General features: G+C 55.1%; 7 protein-coding genes across 7 annotated transcripts; 4 read left to right on the top strand and 3 right to left on the bottom strand.

Annotated features, from left to right (window-relative positions):
• Window positions 1-208: 208 nt before the first annotated feature.
• Window positions 209-3079, top strand: C8Q71DRAFT_750851 (acyl-CoA dehydrogenase/oxidase). The gene is made up of 18 exons (XM_047923290.1): window positions 209-322; window positions 389-409; window positions 468-558; window positions 619-821; window positions 869-934; window positions 984-1036; window positions 1092-1179; window positions 1235-1252; window positions 1311-1594; window positions 1650-1661; window positions 1720-1744; window positions 1803-1972; window positions 2026-2103; window positions 2160-2298; window positions 2354-2385; window positions 2444-2564; window positions 2623-2662; window positions 2724-3079. Exons 1-18 carry the CDS (start codon window positions 275-277, stop codon window positions 2792-2794), a joined length of 1560 nt encoding a protein of 519 aa, XP_047780298.1. The 5' UTR covers window positions 209-274; the 3' UTR covers window positions 2795-3079.
• A 566-nt stretch (window positions 3080-3645) lies between these two features.
• On the top strand, window positions 3646-6330 carry C8Q71DRAFT_526790 (feruloyl esterase-like protein). Its single transcript, XM_047919135.1, has 14 exons — window positions 3646-3773; window positions 3830-4213; window positions 4280-4321; window positions 4382-4455; window positions 4508-4628; window positions 4683-4695; window positions 4747-4789; window positions 4843-5004; window positions 5055-5092; window positions 5144-5365; window positions 5419-5497; window positions 5549-5751; window positions 5866-6073; window positions 6123-6330. The coding sequence occupies exons 2-14, from the start codon at window positions 3832-3834 to the stop codon at window positions 6195-6197; spliced, it is 1662 nt and encodes a 553-aa protein (XP_047780297.1). The 5' UTR covers window positions 3646-3773; window positions 3830-3831; the 3' UTR covers window positions 6198-6330.
• Window positions 6331-6940: 610 nt separating this feature from the next.
• On the bottom strand, window positions 6941-7884 carry C8Q71DRAFT_526753 (uncharacterized protein). The gene is made up of 3 exons (XM_047919134.1): window positions 7600-7884; window positions 7445-7545; window positions 6941-7394 (listed from the first exon to the last, which is right to left on the bottom strand). Exons 2-3 carry the CDS (start codon window positions 7506-7508, stop codon window positions 7036-7038), a joined length of 423 nt encoding a protein of 140 aa, XP_047780296.1. The 5' UTR covers window positions 7509-7545; window positions 7600-7884; the 3' UTR covers window positions 6941-7035.
• Window positions 7885-8711: 827 nt separating this feature from the next.
• Window positions 8712-10739, top strand: C8Q71DRAFT_750832 (uncharacterized protein). The gene is made up of 8 exons (XM_047923289.1): window positions 8712-8863; window positions 8914-9110; window positions 9164-9469; window positions 9546-9652; window positions 9708-9773; window positions 9827-9903; window positions 9953-10324; window positions 10400-10739. Exons 2-8 carry the CDS (start codon window positions 9045-9047, stop codon window positions 10546-10548), a joined length of 1143 nt encoding a protein of 380 aa, XP_047780295.1. The 5' UTR covers window positions 8712-8863; window positions 8914-9044; the 3' UTR covers window positions 10549-10739.
• Window positions 10740-12092, bottom strand: C8Q71DRAFT_750825 (SPT2 chromatin protein-domain-containing protein). The gene is made up of 2 exons (XM_047923288.1): window positions 11150-12092; window positions 10740-11066 (listed from the first exon to the last, which is right to left on the bottom strand). Exons 1-2 carry the CDS (start codon window positions 11998-12000, stop codon window positions 10955-10957), a joined length of 963 nt encoding a protein of 320 aa, XP_047780294.1. The 5' UTR covers window positions 12001-12092; the 3' UTR covers window positions 10740-10954.
• Window positions 12093-12794: 702 nt separating this feature from the next.
• Window positions 12795-14643, bottom strand: C8Q71DRAFT_795875 (MFS general substrate transporter; the record flags this gene model as incomplete). Its single annotated transcript, XM_047925639.1, has 7 exons — window positions 12795-13063; window positions 13113-13653; window positions 13707-13866; window positions 13930-14064; window positions 14138-14298; window positions 14353-14418; window positions 14479-14643. The coding sequence occupies 7 exons, from the start codon at window positions 14641-14643 to the stop codon at window positions 12795-12797; spliced, it is 1497 nt and encodes a 498-aa protein (XP_047780293.1).
• Window positions 14644-16160: 1517 nt separating this feature from the next.
• On the top strand, window positions 16161-17762 carry C8Q71DRAFT_856335 (uncharacterized protein; the record flags this gene model as incomplete). The annotated part of the gene is made up of 2 exons (XM_047927289.1): window positions 16161-17515; window positions 17573-17762. 2 exons carry the CDS (start codon window positions 16161-16163, stop codon window positions 17760-17762), a joined length of 1545 nt encoding a protein of 514 aa, XP_047780292.1.
• Window positions 17763-17927: the final 165 nt, after the last annotated feature.

Genomic DNA, 17927 nt, shown 5'->3' with positions numbered 1-17927 from the left:
TCATATTGTCATTGCTTGATTGCCGTCACTGAAATACACGAGCTGCGAACAGGGCCATGTCCGAGTCGGTCCGGGAGCGAGAGCGACATGGTCAAGTTCCGGAAAGCATGAGTTAGTGGTGTCACAGGATCGCGTCGCACCGCGGGACACATGTGATATCCGTTCGATCGAGCGGTAAGTTATAAGGCATCCGAGACGAGCGACTTCCCGTCTTCAACTGCTCCCCGCACGCCCCCTTGCCGCCCTCCCAGCAACAGACTACGACTAGACAACAATGGCCACGAAAGAGCTCAAGCAGCTTACGCGCGAGGAGGTTGCGCAGGTCAGTCTTGCCCCCGATCATCTCAGGAGCGTGACAGTAATGTGCCTGTCCCGATTGGTCGAGTAGCACAACAAGCCCGACGACCTGGTATGTTCGTTGTATATATCCGCTCATTTCTGGTCATGCTCATAGTACGGATGTTTAGTGGATCGTCATAGACTCGAAAGTGTTCGATGTGTCGAAGTTTATAAACCATCATCCTGGAGGGGCGAACGTCTTCCTCGCCGAGGAGATTCGTGCGTCGTCTACCTTGCTCGTGTACCTCCTATCTGTAACCAGGTCACTCTGCGCTGCAGCTGGCCAGGATGCCACAGAAGCTTTCTATGGCCTTCACCGCCATGAAGTACTCCTGAAGCCTCAGTACGCACGGTTGCAGATTGGCACAATAACCGGCGAGAAGAGTCAAATCGTCGGCAATGTGCCGGGTCACTTGAGCGAGGTTCCTTACGCTGAGCCAACCTGGTTGTCGAAGGGATACCACAGCCCATACTACAATGAGGTGCGTCTCATCCCTTTGTTTCTAGGCAGATGCTCAGTATTCCGCAGAGCCATCACCGATTCCAGAAGGCGATTAGGAAGTTCGTTGACGAGGAGATCATCCCGGAGGCGTTGGTAATTGACGTACTGATCGCTCGTGCGGCCTTCACTGACAAGCAACCAGGCACGAGAGGAGGACGGCAAACGGCCGAGCGTCAGTCTTATCAAGAAGATGGGGTACGTCACTTTGCCAATTGTTTGACACCTGTCCAGGTCTAACCTTGTCCTTCAGCGACAATGGCTTGAACGCGATGCGCCTCGGTTCCGGGAAGCATCTCAAGGGCCTGACGTTGATGGGAGGGGCAGTGACTCCCGAAGAGGTACACATCCTAACACATTAGATATTAGTGACTAACGCAGCAATTCCCTCTGCAGTTTGATTACTTCCACGAGGTAGGGGTTCTTCACCATGAGTACCGCCATCAACGTCAATCCTCACCCAAAACACTAGGTCATCCTCAACCAAGAAGCGTCTCGTGCCGGTATGCGTGGCTTCCAAGACGGTTTCAACGGCGGCATGGTCATCGGTCTGCCACCTGTGATGCATTTCGCGAGGCCAGAGCTGCGTGACCGTGTCATGAAGGAGGTCCTTTCCGGCGAAAAATATATCAGCTTGGCGATTACGGAGGCGTTCGCGGGCTCGGATGTCTCGGGCTTGAAGACGACCGCGCGTAAGACTGAAGATGGCAAGTTCTGGATTGTCAATGGTACCAAGAAGTGGATCACGAACGGAATGTGAGTGCAGTGTAACGGCGAGGCTTCGCATGACCAAACAGTTTTGTTCCTACAGGTTCTCGGACTAGTACGTACACAAATCATGACCTCTCACACGAAGTCAGCTTATTTATTCTCATGAACAGCTTCACTGTTGGGTGCAACACCGGCGTAGGTCTAGGTCTCGGCGTGATGTCTAGCAGGATTACTCACAACGTGCACTCTACAGAAAGGCCTGACAGCCATTCTCATTGAGCGTGGCGATGGCGTCGAAACGAAGGCCATCAAGACCTCGTACTCTCCAACGGCCGGAACGGCGTACATTACCTTTGACAATGTCAAGGTACCCGTTGAGAACACGCTCGGGCCCGAGAATGGCGGCGTCTTCGTCATCCTTAGGTACGTCGATCGCTTCCTCCTTAGACATGGAGGTGTTGATCACAGCTGTCCAGTAACTTCAACCACGAGCGCTGGGTCATGGTATGTGCATCCATTCGAGGACAACGGACTATCGTCGAGGAATGCATGAAGTACATTGTTCCATCTACGTCTATCACTACAAGCTTGCTGACTGACTGTTCGACAGGTGGGTCAACCAGCGGAAAGCGTTTGGCAAGCCGCTTAGCTCGCAGGCCGTCATCCGCTCGAAGCTCGCAGCGATGATCGCCCGAGTGGAAAGTATGCAGGCGTGGCTCGAGAACATCACATACCAGATGAACAACATGGTCTGTCTTCGCTGTCTCAGCTGCAGTTGCACATGCTAATACGGACCTACTACAGTCGTACAAGCAACAGGCGGCTCTTCTTGCCGGGTAAGACATCGCGATATGAGACTCGCGAGCAGCGAAAGGTCTGATGCACAACGTACAGCCCGATCGGTCTGCTCAAGATGGAAGCGACACGTACTGCACAAGATACTGCCCGTGACGCAGTGCAGATTTTCGGTGGCCGCGGTATCACGAAGACGGGGATGGGTCGCATGATCGAACACGTACGTCTGCATCGTTTCTGATCCTGTCTTGCGTATCTGACACGTACCGTGTTTTTAGTACCACAGGACCGTGCCCTTCGATGCTCTTCTGGGCGGAGGTAGGCTATTACATCACCCTCATTGCGGCGTTGAGTGCTCATGCGTATCGCCTCGTACTAGCGGAGGACGTCCTGGGCGACCTCGGTGTGCGCCAGGCGATCAAGAACATGCCGAAGGGCGCCAGGCTATAGTCGTGATTGTCGCGCATGGTGTACTGACGGAAGTAGCACTCGGCTTTCGAGGCTTTGTGATAAAGTTATTGGCACTCTTATTCCTCTCATTTCGCGACGTTGGATGTATATTACTCTCAAGACGTTTGCAAATCATCTGGGCATTTGTACTGTTTTTGTGTGCTCCTTTTCCATGTATGTCACTCTGCTGGCGCTGCTCAGCGTTGTCGTCTTAAAAAAATGGAATCCTCTTGGCCGGGGACCACAAGTTTCGTTTACCAGAAAGGAAACTTGATGGCACCTGTACTACGTAAGCGCCCCTGTACTTCATTCTTGATCAACACCGCTGGCAGCGGGCGTGGCCATGCGACACAATGGACGATGCTCAGAGCCCTCTACGGTGCCCCATTCAGTCTCAGCGCGAGCGGTCACTGTTGTGTGACTAGTACTCATGATCTGCGGCACCGGGGTGTCAGGCTTGATATCGCACTACGTACGCGTTTCATGGCGAAGACTAATTACCATGACGGTACGTCTACTACTGCGCGACACCGGCGGGGACTCTGACTGACGTCCCGCGCAGGAAAAACAGAGTACGGTGGAGAGCCTGGCTCGGTCGGCGCGCATACTCTGACGATAGTGTCACTACAGAGAGGTTCCGAGTCTGTGGCGCCCATAGAAACGACTGCGACTGCGAGGACGAACGTTGTCAATACGAAGACGCGTCAAGAGCTATCTTCATGGTGCCGATCGCGCAGTGAAATAGCCACAGAGATGCTGACTCCTTGACAGCTCAATGCATCAGGAAGACCCGAAGGCCCGCCAGGGCCTTGGAGGGCCGCCCGTACGAGGCTGGCGCTATGACCACGGTGTCACCGCATTCCGAATAGCGTTTCAGGGAACAGATTTCCTGGCCAATGACGGCCTGTGACGCAGAGCAAGGATCTCCTTGAGCGCCTCACGTCGGTGAATTGAGGTCAGACAGACCTATATGAAACGGGTGAGCGAGATATTTTGTTCGTGACCACGGCGGTGCGCTCAATCGGTTCCTTCCAGTCATGGTCAAGTTTTCCATCGCGCTTTCTGGCCTGTTAGCTCTCCTCCACGCTGCTCTGTACTCCAGGGGTGTCTACGCGGCTGCTCAGAGTGTACACGATCGCGACTCTTCCTCCTTCGAGTCGAAATGTTCCTCCTTCAGTCTGCTAAACATCTCTATCGCTAATGTTACGAGCACCAAGTATTATCCTCACGGTTCGACGGTCAACATGTCGACCACTATTTCCAGTATTGACACGGACGACCTTCCGGATTTCTGCCGCATCGAACTCACTGTCACGACCAACTCCACGGCGGACTCCAGGTGCAACACGGAGCTCTGGCTGCCCACTACATGGAACGGGAGATTCTTGGCTATAGGCAACGGCGGCTTCGCTGGGGGCAGTGAGTTCGCTTGTCTACATATCTCTGCGCCCGCTGTCAGACTGACCCCGTCGGCATCACCGACAGTCAATGTGGGGGAATTAGGTTACGTCGCTGTCAATCAGAGTTGTGCGTCGATATTTCCCTACTTACACGACGCGCGTATTGATGCGTTCATGAACTCCGCAGACGCTGGAATGTCCACGAACCAAGGCCACAACTCCACAGTGACTAGTGTTACGTGGGCCGGGCCGCATAACGACGTGAGCGCGGTACAACCGTGGTCGTCAATTGACTGACAGGTCAGGTACATAGAACGCTATCGTTGACTGGGGTTGGCGGGCTATGCATCTCAGTGTGGTCGTTGGCAAGGAGGTTGTTCAGCAGTACTATGGGTCAGCGCAGAATCACTCGTATTACATTGGGTGTTCTCAAGGTACGTGCGCTTTTTTGAGTCGCTTTGTCGACCAACCTCCTGATATACTTATAGGCGGTCGTTCTGGGTACGTCCACATTCGTCCACTTTGGGGTAGTACGATTCCAACAGGCTGCAGGCTCAAGGAGATGCAGTTATACCCTGACGAATTTGACGGCCTAGTAAGTGTGCTGTGCCTGGTTCCGGCGGTTGCCAGCTCAAGCTGGCACAACAGGTCATAGGCTCTCCGGCAGCCTGGCATTCTCACCTACGGATGTGGGCTGGGTATCTCTATAAACTCGCAGAACCGAGCACCTCCGATCGCTATATCGACCCCGCTCTGTGGACAAACGTCATCCATGAAGAAGTGCTGAATCAGTGTGATGCTATCGACGGGGTAGGTCGATCACACGTCGTAACAGGAATGAGTCTGAATCTGTGATGTAGCTCTCGGATGGGATTATCAATGACCCCAGGCTTTGCGAGTGAGTAGGGCAGTTTTTGCTCTCCATACTAACGGAATAATCTTCGATCAGCTTCAACGCATCTGCACTCGCTTGCCAATCCGGCCAGAATTCGACAACCTGCCTCAGTAGCATTCAGGTTGAGACGTTTGAGAAGGCCTACTCTGACTACATCGTCAATGATCACTGGGTATTCGGCTCATATTACCCAGGCGGAGAAGTCGGATACAGCACGGGCTATACGGAGAAAGTCTCTACAGTGTCTCAAAGCTGGTTCCGCTACATGCTTTTAAAGTAGGTGTACCACGCAGACGTCAACTACGTTTCATAGTTCACACCCATTGTAGCGACACCACATGGCAGCTTCGCGAATACAACTCGTCTCTGATTGCTAGAGGCGACGCCATCGACCCTGGACAATCGGACGTTCGTGTTCCTATTCCCGGCTTGTGTGCTCTGTTGACCGCGAACTCCTAGGCTATTGACCCCGACCTCGGTGCGTTTGCCGGGTCGGCGCATAACGGGAAGCTGCTTCATTATGTCGGATGGGCAGACCAGATCATCAGCCCTGGTGCAAGCATCCACTACTACGAGACTGTGAAGAACTTTACGCGCGACAATATGCAGGTCGAAATTGATGACTTCTATCGGTTGTTTACTGTCCCTGGAATGGAACATTGGTGAGTACATTCGTTTTTGAGTGCATGCGTGGCCTCGTCTTAACTCTCCCTTCTGCAGTTATGTGAGATCTTCTCGACCGCTGTAGCGATGTGTCCATATGGCTGACTGCACAGTCAGGGTGGCAACGGCGCAAACGCGTTCGGTAGCGTGCAGCAGGCGTCCAACAATATGCCGCCTCTGAACCATGAGCCCGAATATGATGTACTCGCTGCTATGGTTCAATGGGTCGAACAGGGAATCGCTCCTTCCAACCTGACCGCCGTGCACTACAAGGACAATGACGTGGCGAATGGCATCGACGCAATCCGTCCACTGTGCCAAGTGCGTTTGTGTTCCCAGTTAACAGGGCCACTACTCACATCTTTTCTAGTACCCGAAATCCCTTTATTATACCGGCGGCGACGAATTGGACCCTGACTCGTATACTTGCAAGGAGGCGATTTGAGCCCTATATAGCCTATACGGAGTTCTTGCGGCATTCGTGGAATGAGGTGGTACTGATACGTACATCGGTACACAAGGAATCGGTGTCGTTCGGCTTCACCTTCATTACAGTACTCGATCTATACGGACATCACTGTTGCATCCAGATTCCACTAACTTGCTTAGCTACTGAACCTAATACCACGCACGGACTTTACTACCGTTCGAGCTATGATCAAAGGGGGTGGCAATGAAGTATGTATGATCTCATCGTCGACAAGTTCCAATCATAGTACTTGTGAGACATTCGCACAACAGTACGCTGAACCAGCTGCAGGGCCAGAAGCCCCGAAGCAAAGTAGGGGAAAAGATAAAAGATAACGGTTTACTTCGCAAGGAAGTATGAGTCCAAAGATTGTAACACGGCTTTGATATGGAGATCGTACACGGAATCCCCTAGTAAAAGGCGAGGGGATTGTTTGTTGCACCATCTCCAGCCGTTATGTGGTGAGTTAGGGTAACAGGACACGCGACGTAGTTTTGCATTCGGTGTAGTCCGCGGGGTGGGCGTCTCCCCAGATCTACGGCCGGTGATTGGGCGCCATCACTCGTTGCTTGAAGTTGTCTGGCCCCTCAATATACTAGTCAACGAAGTCGTGAATAGCTATTAGCGGACAGGCCCTACTAGTACACGCAGGCTTGCACAAGTTATGATTGGAACATGGCTACTGGTCACAGTACATCGTCGCCGTACTGAGAATCATTCAATGCTCGAGAGACCATTCAAGAAGTCAACGTAGACAGAGCCCGTGTACACTACATTGGTAGTACTACGCGATGAGTGACCTCACATGACGCCGTCAGCATCCCGTCTTGACGCCTCGGTACGGCCCATAGGTATCAGCAAACCTGCCCTCGAGAACCGAGCTGACTCGGACAGCGCCCGCAATACACCGCTTGTCAGCGTTGTCCCGACCAGGGCATGAGACCCGCGCTCGTAGTTCTCGATGCGTACCTCGCCCCCCGGCTGCCCATAGTATTCGCTGCGTCTTCCTGGCACAATGGGCGTCGGCGCTCTCTTGTTGTGTATGCGCGCGATGTTGATGTCCTAGAGGTCCAAAATGTCCAGCATGCGGCACGCGGTATCCGACGAAGCTCACTTGCGCTCCGATCAGCTTAAGCTTGACGTATAGCGCGTCGAGAAGAGCAACCGCGCCAACTTCAGCGACCGGTCAGCTGGGTCTGAGAAGGGGACGGCAATGAACGCACCGGTCGAGTGGCCCACAACCGTCACCGTGAAGGTTGCCCCGTGAGTGATATAATGAATAACCATCGTTTGCTGCACGGCCGACAGCACATAGTTCGCGGATCTAGTATAGCATATCAAGAGCAAGTCCTACATGGCCATGGACTGGATGACTTACTTCGCATAAGAGTTTGCTATGCCGGTATTGCAGACTACGGCCTGCGTGAAGATAAAATGGCGCGCGACCAAATTTCGTCTTCGTAAACTGTGCGGTCCTCAAAATGCAAGTCCCGTGTCTCAGGATCCAGGGCTAATGGTGAAGGACATTAGTAGAACACAGATTCTGAGAAGCGGCGCTCTGGCGCGAGATAAAGATTGGATCCAACTTGGAGTCATAGCCGACTGGCAAACCCTGCACGAAACATTGAGCATGTTGATAATCAATGACTGCATACTCACAAGATGGGTGCCTCGGAACTGTTTACCTCCTGATGCGGCGGGCTTGAAGCCTGAATTAGCTTCGCAGTTGGGACCCCAGCTCCACGACTTCATTTTGTCCGGTTTGCAGTAGCCTGCACTAGGTATAGCCTAGGAGGCTGCAACGTCCTTGGAGTTCAAAAGAGTGATCGCATCGTGGCCGACTCTGCCGTAATTGACGAATGAAGGTACTATCCACCTCGAGCTGGCAAGGCCGCCTCTCGCCTAGCTCCCTCAATAGTAACCTGCATGCGAGAGGCCAGCGGTCGCACACTGTGTGCGCGGATGGTCAAACACAACTCATGCGAATTAATATATCTGTCTGGTGTGCTTCAGCCTTTGACAACTGTGATCGTGATATTCATGAGTACCTTATACGAGTTACAGCCGCCACGTCTGAAGCTCGAAGTCTCACCCATCTAATGATGAGACCGAGAACTGCCCTGTCTGCCGACCGTGCGGTGCTCTGACAGAACGGCGCAACCAGCCGAAGCGTTGCCTCATCTGCATGCAATCGCTGTGATTTCTTGTTCCATGCTTCTGACAGACGATTTACAGTTCCTATGATGATTGCACTGCATGACCGTGGATGGATACCTAGTTTCACAGCGATCCAGCATAGATTCTGAGACACGCCGGTCTCAGTATACCCGGCGAGTTGAGCGTGGCGATTTTCGTTGGTAACACAGAGTCTCGAATCGCAGAGTCGTGGTGGCTGCATCAGTTTCCTGATTTGGCATCGACAATCAAGGCACGGCAGATGCCGAGACGGGTGACGAGCTGGACTGGCCGTGGGCGTCCGAGCCTCGTCTTGTTCTCCATCCTTCCACCTCCTCGTCTCTACCTCCACCCGCGACCACCCTCTGACGGTCTCTCTATCCTCCAGCAACGCCGCCCACATTCTCCAAGAAGAGGCAAATTCTGCCAAGTCATCGGACGCCGTCATCTGCATCCAGTCCTAGCCTGTAAGAAACCCCTTCACTTGTTGCGTCGACGTGCCAGTCATCCCCAGCAGATCTTGTTATCTGACCCGCTGTATCCTGTCGCATCGCTGTCTATTTGTCTGTCGATACTCGCACCCTCCTGTCGTATCCTCAGAAGTGCAACGAAGTTTTATTCCACTTCACCTGCCTGAGTCCTGCAAAGATGCCTGAAGACGATTTTGACATTTATGGGGAGGATGAGGGGTTCAACTCCACTAAGCCTGTAGAGGTGAGCATGCGCCATGTGTTCCGTTTCAGGTGCTAAGCGGCGGCGAGCATCAGGGTCTTGAGGAGGAACAATACGCACCCGACACGAACGAAATCAAAAGTGAACACCGCTCGAGCTCCCCCGTCACTGGAGAGAAGAGACAGCGCGAAGACGACGATCATGAACCTTACGAGCGGGCGAACGGCGGTCATTCATCGCCACCCAAGGAGCACGAGATTCTGTCTGCATCCGCTGATACACGGAGCCCCGGAGCGTCTAACAGTTATCCTGGCGGGACAACACCTGGTGTGCAGTCGGTCAACAGCGGTACAGCTGGACAGGGTGCCTTTGACGCGTTGTACATCGGTGATCTGCAATGGGTCTGTTTGTTCATACGCCTAGGTTCACACACGCATGTCATTCTGAGATTTCCATGCAATTCGTTTTCCTTTACAGTGGACGACTGATGAGGACTTGCGGCAAGTGGCGCTCAACGTTGGCGTATCACTGGACCACAAAGACTTCACCTTCTCCGAGCATAAGGTAAACGGCAAAAGCAAAGGGTAAGCGTGAATATATGCGTTCCATTGAGTCGATATATTCATGACATGTTCGCAGAATTTCATATGTGGAATGTCATAGCTTCGAGAATGCGTCTGCGCTTAAGAATTGGTTCGACAACAAGTAAGGATCGCCCTCTCTCTCGTTCGTGAGCAGTTTATTGACCTCTTTCACAGCGACTTCCAGAACCGCCGAGCCACGGCGAATTATACAAGCACGTCACAGGGAAACCCCTTCCGGACGCTGCCCAAAGGTTCGTGAATCGCATACATATGGAGCCTGTCGCTCATCATACGTCGCAGAGCCTCCGCCGCGTGAGATGCGCCACGGCGGCGGCCAGATGCAAGGAGGATTGGGAAACACCGGACGCGGCGGTGGCAACTTCCGCGGTGGCGGCGCCGCGGCCGCGCAGAACAACATGGGTATGGGCGTGCGCGGCGGCATGATGGGCAACGGCGGCATGATGCGCGGCGCTATGCCCAACATGATGGGCATGGGAATGGGTACCATGGGCGGCATGGGAGGTATGGGTATGGGTATGGGCGGCATGGGCGGCGGAGGCATGGGCATGGGCATGGGCGGTATGGGCGGCGGGCGCGGCGGGATGATCCCGCAGGGCCCGCGCGGCAACATGATGGGCCGTGGCGGCGGCGGCATGATGAATGGCGGAATGGGTACGGTGTTCTAGGACGACGTCCGTTTTTTGTACTGGTGACTTGGTGACTGATCCGTGTCGTATGTCTGTGTAGGAATGGGCATGATGCCGATGGGCGGCAGAGGCGGGTTCGGAAACATGCAGGGGCACTTCAACCCTGCGTTCATGCAGGGCGGTGGGGGGAGCGGGCACTTTGGGCCGGACGGTCCGAGGAAGAGGTTCAAGATGGAGGACAGTGCATGAACATAGAGCATACGGAACCACGTCCCGGGCGTGCAGACCTTCGGACAGCTTCATTCCGCACACACACTTTGCCCTCCCCATTCGCTCGTCTTAGCTATCGTGAAGCATTGTTTCCATATTGTAGTCATCGTACTGTAACTCCCTCGCAGCTCAATCGCATCTGGTGAATTTTCCTAATTGCATTTGTCCATGGGAGGCTGATACATGCATATGCGTGATCTACTAATGTGTCGGTGCGAGTGGAGAATAAGATAGGTGGCGATGGTACAATGATGCAGCAGTATACGAATAGACATACAGAGAAACATGGTAAGATCTGAAGTTAGAAGCCAAGAAGAGTAGTGTCGAGTTTGAAGGATATGGTCATACCGACACTGGAGCGTGTCGCTGTGAGAGATGGAAAGTATCAACCTCTTCGGTCCCGCGATTCCTTCTCCTTTCGCTTGCGCCGCTTCTCTTCTTCGTGGCGCTTTTCCGCCTCCATCGCAATCTCGTCCTCTTTCCGAGCGATACGCGCACTGCAGACAAGCATCAGCAACAGTCATAGTGAGTCAACAGGCAAAAATTGTTCTCCGAGACGAAGAGTGAGATTAACACTGACCTTCTGAGTTCCTCCCTCTCGAGGTCACTCGCACCCGCCTCCATGTCCTCGTCGTCGCTCATCACATCGGCAGCGACATAACGGGAGCGATCCTTGCCAAACAATTTCCAAATTTCGGAGCTGATATCGTTCCCTGAGGATGTACCACGCTTCTTGGCAGGTGGCGGAGACGGGCTCCGCGATGAAGACGACGAGAGGGAACGCTGCCTCTTCCGAGGGACAGGCTTGCTAACTGGGGCCGCGAGTTTCGATGACGTGGTCGCAGTCACCCTGCTAGAGGCTACCGGTGTCCTAGAACTCGTGGAGGGTACCGACTTGGTCGGCAGCGGCCTTGACGGGGCTGGTCGTTGTACTGAGGAAGATTTGGGCATGGTAGTGGAGGACGACGGGCGAGGCGGATTCGGAGTCTTGGCGGCAGGAGACGCAGACCCACTCTGGGTTCTCTGCAGAGCTGTCTTCTGGCTGCTGCCGCCTGCAGGGGTATTGGCTCGCGACGTCGACGTGGAGCCGACCTGCGAGACAACCTTCGTCTCCTTGGCCTTCCCGAACCAGTCCTTGAAATCCTTGGCCTCCTCGCCCTCCAATGTCTTCGCTTTTGCCTTCGCACGGTCCTGCAGAATCTCGTCAATCGTCCGAGTGTCTCGTTTGTTAACGTTGAGCTTTATGAGCGTGGCAGGCGCCTGCGCGAGGCGCTGCCGCACCGACATCGTGCTCTTCCCATCCGACTGCGCACCGTTGTTGCTCGTCGTGATGTCCACCGCACCGCCCGGGAGGCGCCTCCCCGCCTTCGAGTAACCCGACGAGTTTGCGCGGCGGCCGCCGTTCGCCCCATGGCGCATCTCGAGCTCCATTCGCCGCTTGCGCTTCTCCTCGCGCGTCAGCGCATTCGCGCCCGCATCCTCGTCCTCGAGGTCCGAGCCCGAGCGGCCCTTCCGCCCGCCCGCCCGCGAGACGGGGTAGCCGTTGGCGTCCGTGCGCCCTGCCTTCTTCGGGCCGTGCAGCACGCGGGCGCGCTCCTCGTCCTCGCGCCGCTTCTGCTCGTGCTCCCGCGCCTCGCGCTCACGCTCGAGCCGCGCCTGCCGCTCCTGCTCCCTCTTCTCCTCCTCGAAGCGTTTGAGCCGCAGCTTCGCCTCCATCTCGCGCTCCCTGCGCAGCTTTTCCTCCTGCTCCCTGCGCTTCTGCGCCTCCCGCCGCTGCTTGTCCGCCAGCGCGGACTGCACGGCGGCCTCGGACTGGCGTGTCTGTGTGGCGCTGAGTGCCATGAGCGCAGCGAAGGAGGACATTCTGGGGTCGTTAGATCGTTAGGGAGGGCAGCGAGTGATATAGAGACCGTCCAGGTGTCGAATGGGGGGAAGGCGAGCAGGGCAAGGGCAGTGAAGATGGTCGTTTGTAGTCAAGTTGCAGTGCCGCTCAATGGGCTGGTGGCTCGGCCGTACATATACAGCAGTCGCGTGCCCGAGGCATCCGGGCGTCTAAGTATCCCACTTCGCGCGGACAATAGGTGGGTCCTGAACAAAGCAGTCCTCCTGTATTTCTTTCTGTCTACGCAGTCATGGCACGGTACTACCGAGAGGTGTCGCACTGGGGATAGGGTAGATGCACAACAGATATGGTGTGAACGACGCGCAGCGTGCCGGGCTGCGGATCATGAACTCGAGTCCTCGTCTTTCCAGACCTGCGCGGGCAGCAGCATTGCTCCTCCCAGGGCTATGATGGCAAGGAATGTGAGGAATAGATAGATGAACATGCCCCCTAAGAGGTGATGTGATTCATCGATGGAGAGGGAGAAGATGGAGTTGGCCATGGCGGGGCCAATTGCGCGCATGATGGACACGCTCATTTGGGAGAGACCGTTCACGGAGCCCAGTGAGGCTCTGTTGGGTGACGAGGCAGTGATGAAGATGAAGACGCTTCCTGAACAATCGATGAGTAAACATCCTCCCATGTATAAGACGTAACGTACCATAGCAGAAGTTCACCGGGATGGAAATGAAGGACTGCAACGCTATGAGGGCCCACATATTGACGCTATGACCCTCCTCGCGTGCAACGAAGTTTATGACGGGCATCAACGCGAATACGGGGAAAGCCGCGATCAGCCCATACACATAAATCCTCTTTGCGCCGAAATGGTCGGTCAACTTCGAGAACGTGAGGATTTGCAGCGTCCCGTTCGTAATTCCGTACACCGAGAGGATTGCGCCAATGGCCTGCGGCGACAATCCGAGGCCGCCCAAGGCGATCGGTGTGGACATCCACACCGGGAGAACGCTGCGGTAGCTGATATCAACTACGGCAAGGAGAGCGTAATTCCCGGCGGAGATGATCACACGCGGGATCAACAGGGCTCGAAGCGGCAGTGGTTCTGAACTTGACGTTTTGCCTGACGCAATGGGTGCTACTGGCCGAGGGCCGTCTGCACCCGCGACGTTTTGGAGAGTGAGATTCGCCTTGCTCTTACGGAGGTTGAGCAAGCGGCGGAGAGAGATAGGTGTTTTTACGGTCTGCAGATAACCTGAATTAGATTTGGAACGGGTGATGATGGTGATCGACGCACCTCCTTCAAGAGGAACAGCGTTACGAACAAGGCTAGTGCTGAGAATGTCGCGGGTACAGCACAGGCAAGGAAATAAGGATATTTTGCCATAAATTCGTTATGCCCGAACAAGGTCGGGAATCGTTCATGAGGTCGTGATAATGAGCCACCGATCATGGGACTGATGCAAAGAGCAACATCCGTCAGAAATTGCCAGCAACGCGTCGGGCTACTGTTGACTCACCCTAGAGTGCCGCCAGTCATCCACGCAAGTGGCAAGTATGCGTATGCATCCGCAATATTTGTTGAGTCTGTAATTTCCGCCATCATGCTCTTGAGCACGCCGATATTACCGTTCAAGGCTCCGTTGAGACTCCGGCTACGGTGACGCGAAGGGGAGTATGCGGGGGACGTTGAATGTGTGCGACAAGGGTACTGAACACTGAGCTTACCTGATTACCAGACCCCAGAATGTACGCGACATCCCGAAGCTGTACATGGATAATGACAGTCCAAAGAGACCGATCATGATAACGGGCTTCCGTCCGACGCGGTCAGATAAACGGCTCCAATGCAGGACGGTCATGGCCTGCGTGGCGAAGAAGAGGGAATGCTGAAGGCCGTTGCGTTAGCCCACCCGCTGCGGAATTTCTTTGCAGATGCGTACCATGAGCCCAACGTAATACCCGACCTTGGCTTCATCCCCTCCGGTGATACCAATGTTACGGATGAGCTGTCAAACGCTGTGTGTCAGTCTGTGCAACCTTGCGGCTCTCAAGAAGAGTCTGCTAACGTCGGGGGCGAAGGGGGAAATGACTTGGCTCGTCAGTGGCTCTGCTAATTGCAGGACGAGCAGGATGGAGAGTTGTGCCCATGGGATGGGCGTTTTCGTCGGCTTCGCTCGCTGCTGGCCGTGCAGTAGGGGAGTCTCCTCGTCACGGCGGTCGACGACGGTCATCGTAGCGGGAACGTGAGGTCGTGGACACTTTAGTAGTACAGACTAAGGCGCCAGACGGGTTGGAGGACGTCCACCGGGAGTACGGGCGAAGGAACGCGACAGCAATCGGGGAGACATTGTACGAGGCCTTATATAGAGTGCCATGGGACGTCTGGAGGTTGTTAACTCGACCGGCTGGGCTCTGCGCGAGTCAGCGAACCGATCCTTATCCTTACATAAGCGCTTACGCTCCCGCACACCATCCACATCGATTGTACGTCGTCGCTTGCCTTGGCCTCTCATCCGCTTCCGACCTGGCTTCTGCTCGACGACGAGAAGGCCGTATGACGAGGGGGGAGTAGAGGTGGGAGTAGAGAAGCAGGAGACGGGTGGGCGAAGGCGCGGACGAGGTATGCCATGGTTTGAACCTTGCGGTAGCCTCCCGTCGTCGCGTCGCAGCAGGACCCTGACGCGTCATTTCTAGATTCTACAGGCCTCTCCTCTTGTTTTTACGGTCTGGCGATCTTGTTGTCCTCCATGACAGTGCGCGGGAGACGGGGGACGAGCGGTGAGACGGGGGACTATCATAGACTAGTGGAAAATAATTTCTGGTGCGCGCTCGCAATTCACAACACCTGACACAGACGCACTACCCTCCAGCGAGCTCCCGGTCCGTCGCGGCCGTGGACTGACAATTTTAGGACGATAAATCAGTCCCCCAGATTTTCTTCTGTTGTTCTATCATATGGCTTGACAATGACGGTAAGAAATATTGATTCCCCGAGCGAGCCACGGTCAACGCCACCCGCTCGCAGAGGGGCTGCGATGCTTCCGCTAGGAATGCCAATGGGACCTTGTGGGCGTGCACCAGCTAGGGGCTGCGAGGTCTAGGGGATTAGTTTGTCGGTCCGCGCATACCACACCCATAAATGTACGTACTCGCCGTCTCTTCGATTTCTCCCACTCGTCCCTACCCCCGTTTGGACTTCCCATTGTTCTACCAGTATAGGCGGTCGTTGCTTCGCGACCACCGTATTGCCTTTTCCCGTAAGCTTTCCCTCGATGTGACCATGCACAATCCGAATAGGGACATAGTCTCATCGCCATCAGTGCTTCTTCGGCCAAAGGCCAGGCGGATTTCGGATTGTTCCCGCTAACACGAGGCTCGCATGCGTCTTCAGGGTCCAGCCAGCGTAGGCGAGCATAGCCTCACCGTGTCTTCCCCCTTGTGCAATTTCCGCCGGCATATTCGCGGACTCACAACAGCGCATAAGCGACCGCTAACCAGTCTTGGCCAATGTTCATTCGTGGCCACAATCGTGATACGCGCCCGAGCCACACAACCCTCCCGGAAAGGATGTATCGTTCTTGTCCTCTTTGGCCTAGCTGACTCGTGCAATTGGCCAAGTAGACGCGCACAAGGCCGCTTCGCCACAGTATAAATACCCCGCACTCTCTGCACAGGATGGACAACAGCTCCAGCACCGCCTATAAGGACAGCTCTTGCTCTCTTCCCTCTCCTCTTATACCGAGCCATCATGCATATGCGCAAGAACTCGCCCATCGCCATGGTGTCTTCTTGCACAGAGCCCAGCGCCATGCTCGACCCGGCAGACGTCCCTCGAACGCCCCGACTGGCGCACGCCACAATCAAGCCGTCCCCTTCTCCCCCAATCACCAAGGAATGGACCACAGGTATATCCCGCTCCTCTAGCGCCACAGAGCTCTATCGTCGATCATCGCTATCCCCAGATTACAGCTATACGTTCACGCCACCGACCAGCAATGGACGAGGCAAGGCTCCCGTACATGGGAAAGCGGCGCAGCCATACACTACTGTGCACCGTAGCGGGACGCCACCACCATCACGCTCAAGACAAGGATCTCCTCACAGCCGCCTATACAACATCTATTCAGTCCCGGAAGACAATAATGAAGTTATATACATGACGGGTAACCGGGCGCCACTGATCACCGCCGATCTATATCGCGAATTATCAAGCATAAGAGAGCCATCTCCCAGGCCACGCCCACAAGTGTCGCGCCCGCAAGTATTGAGTGCACGCCCGCAAGTCACACGCCCGCAAGTCACACGCCCGGAAGTCGCACGCCCGCCCGCCTTGAGTTCACGTCGCGCGGAAAGCGTCCTTCATCGGGATGTTGCGCAAGAGGCTGTAGTCATATATGAGACAACGCGCAAGGCCTCCACGCCGCCGGTGCCAGACAAGCTTTCAGACAAGGATTATACTCAAGGCTCTCCTTCGCAATCTCAAGAAGACAATAAGCAGTTGTCATGGCCCCCGGCGCTGTCGCAGCAAGACAAGCCCGCATCAGTCGCTACGAATGAAGCAGCGGAAGTGAAGGAGCAACTCAAGTCCTGGCACCCTGGCAAGCCGTTCCCCTCACCACCCGGCCTCTGCCTCAGCCACGCACCGCGCAAACAAGGAATCTATGACAACGAAGGCATAACGCTGTCGCAACCCTGGCCATCTCCAATCGTCGGCGCCAACGCAAGCCCCGGCAGCGACAAAGCTGCGGATGACGCATCTGACAAGGCTTGCGACGATGAAGACAAGGAAAACATGCAAACGGACGATATTGTGGAATGGGTCCAGCTGCAGAGAGCCATCTCTGCAGCGACAACTGTGCCCGTCGTGCCCGCTGTGTCCGTCACGCCCGCCTTGCCCGTCGTGTCTGTCGACGCCGACGCAGCCCCGCCTATCCATCGGAGGCTACCACCTGGCGTTTGGAACGCGCCCAGGATGCCGTCGCGCCTGACACTGGAAGAGATGGAGCGGCCCAGAGGTGGCTACTGGCCTCCGCGCAACCACAAAGGCGTACCATGGCGGTCCTATGCCACGAAGCTGTCAATGCTCGAGTCGGAGCGCTTGAAGTACGTACTGTCCCCTTCGTCGTTGCTTGCAAGAGCTGACTTATATTCTGTGATTAGTGATAAGTGCATCGAGGGGACATGTGGGCCATGCTGGAGGTGTGCACATGCATCGGAGCCATGGCTGCGAATGTACTGGTGGTGGGGTTACCTCGCTAAGCACCATCCGGAGCTAGCTGAGAGGAGGGAGCAGCGGGAAAAGGTCAAGGGGTCGGACTGCGATACAGGTATTCAGGACAAGGCTTTCTAGTTGTATGCTCACGGACTCGGAAGACACTCATCACGCATCAGTTCATGTAGCCATATGTGCAAACCTCGTACTTTTATGCTGTATGTCACGCGATACCTGTAGACACTATGAATATACCGTATCATTTCTTTGCACGAACTTCATGCACTACTTACCAAGCTAAGA

Source organism: Rhodofomes roseus (assembly GCF_022264815.1).
Source record: "Rhodofomes roseus strain CIRM-BRFM 1785 chromosome Unknown C8Q71scaffold_7, whole genome shotgun sequence".
In the NCBI taxonomy this organism is placed as follows: Eukaryota; Fungi; Basidiomycota; class Agaricomycetes; order Polyporales; family Fomitopsidaceae; genus Rhodofomes; species Rhodofomes roseus.
The sequence above is the reverse complement of the archived record's forward strand: the minus strand, read 5'-3'. Positions and strand labels throughout refer to the sequence as shown.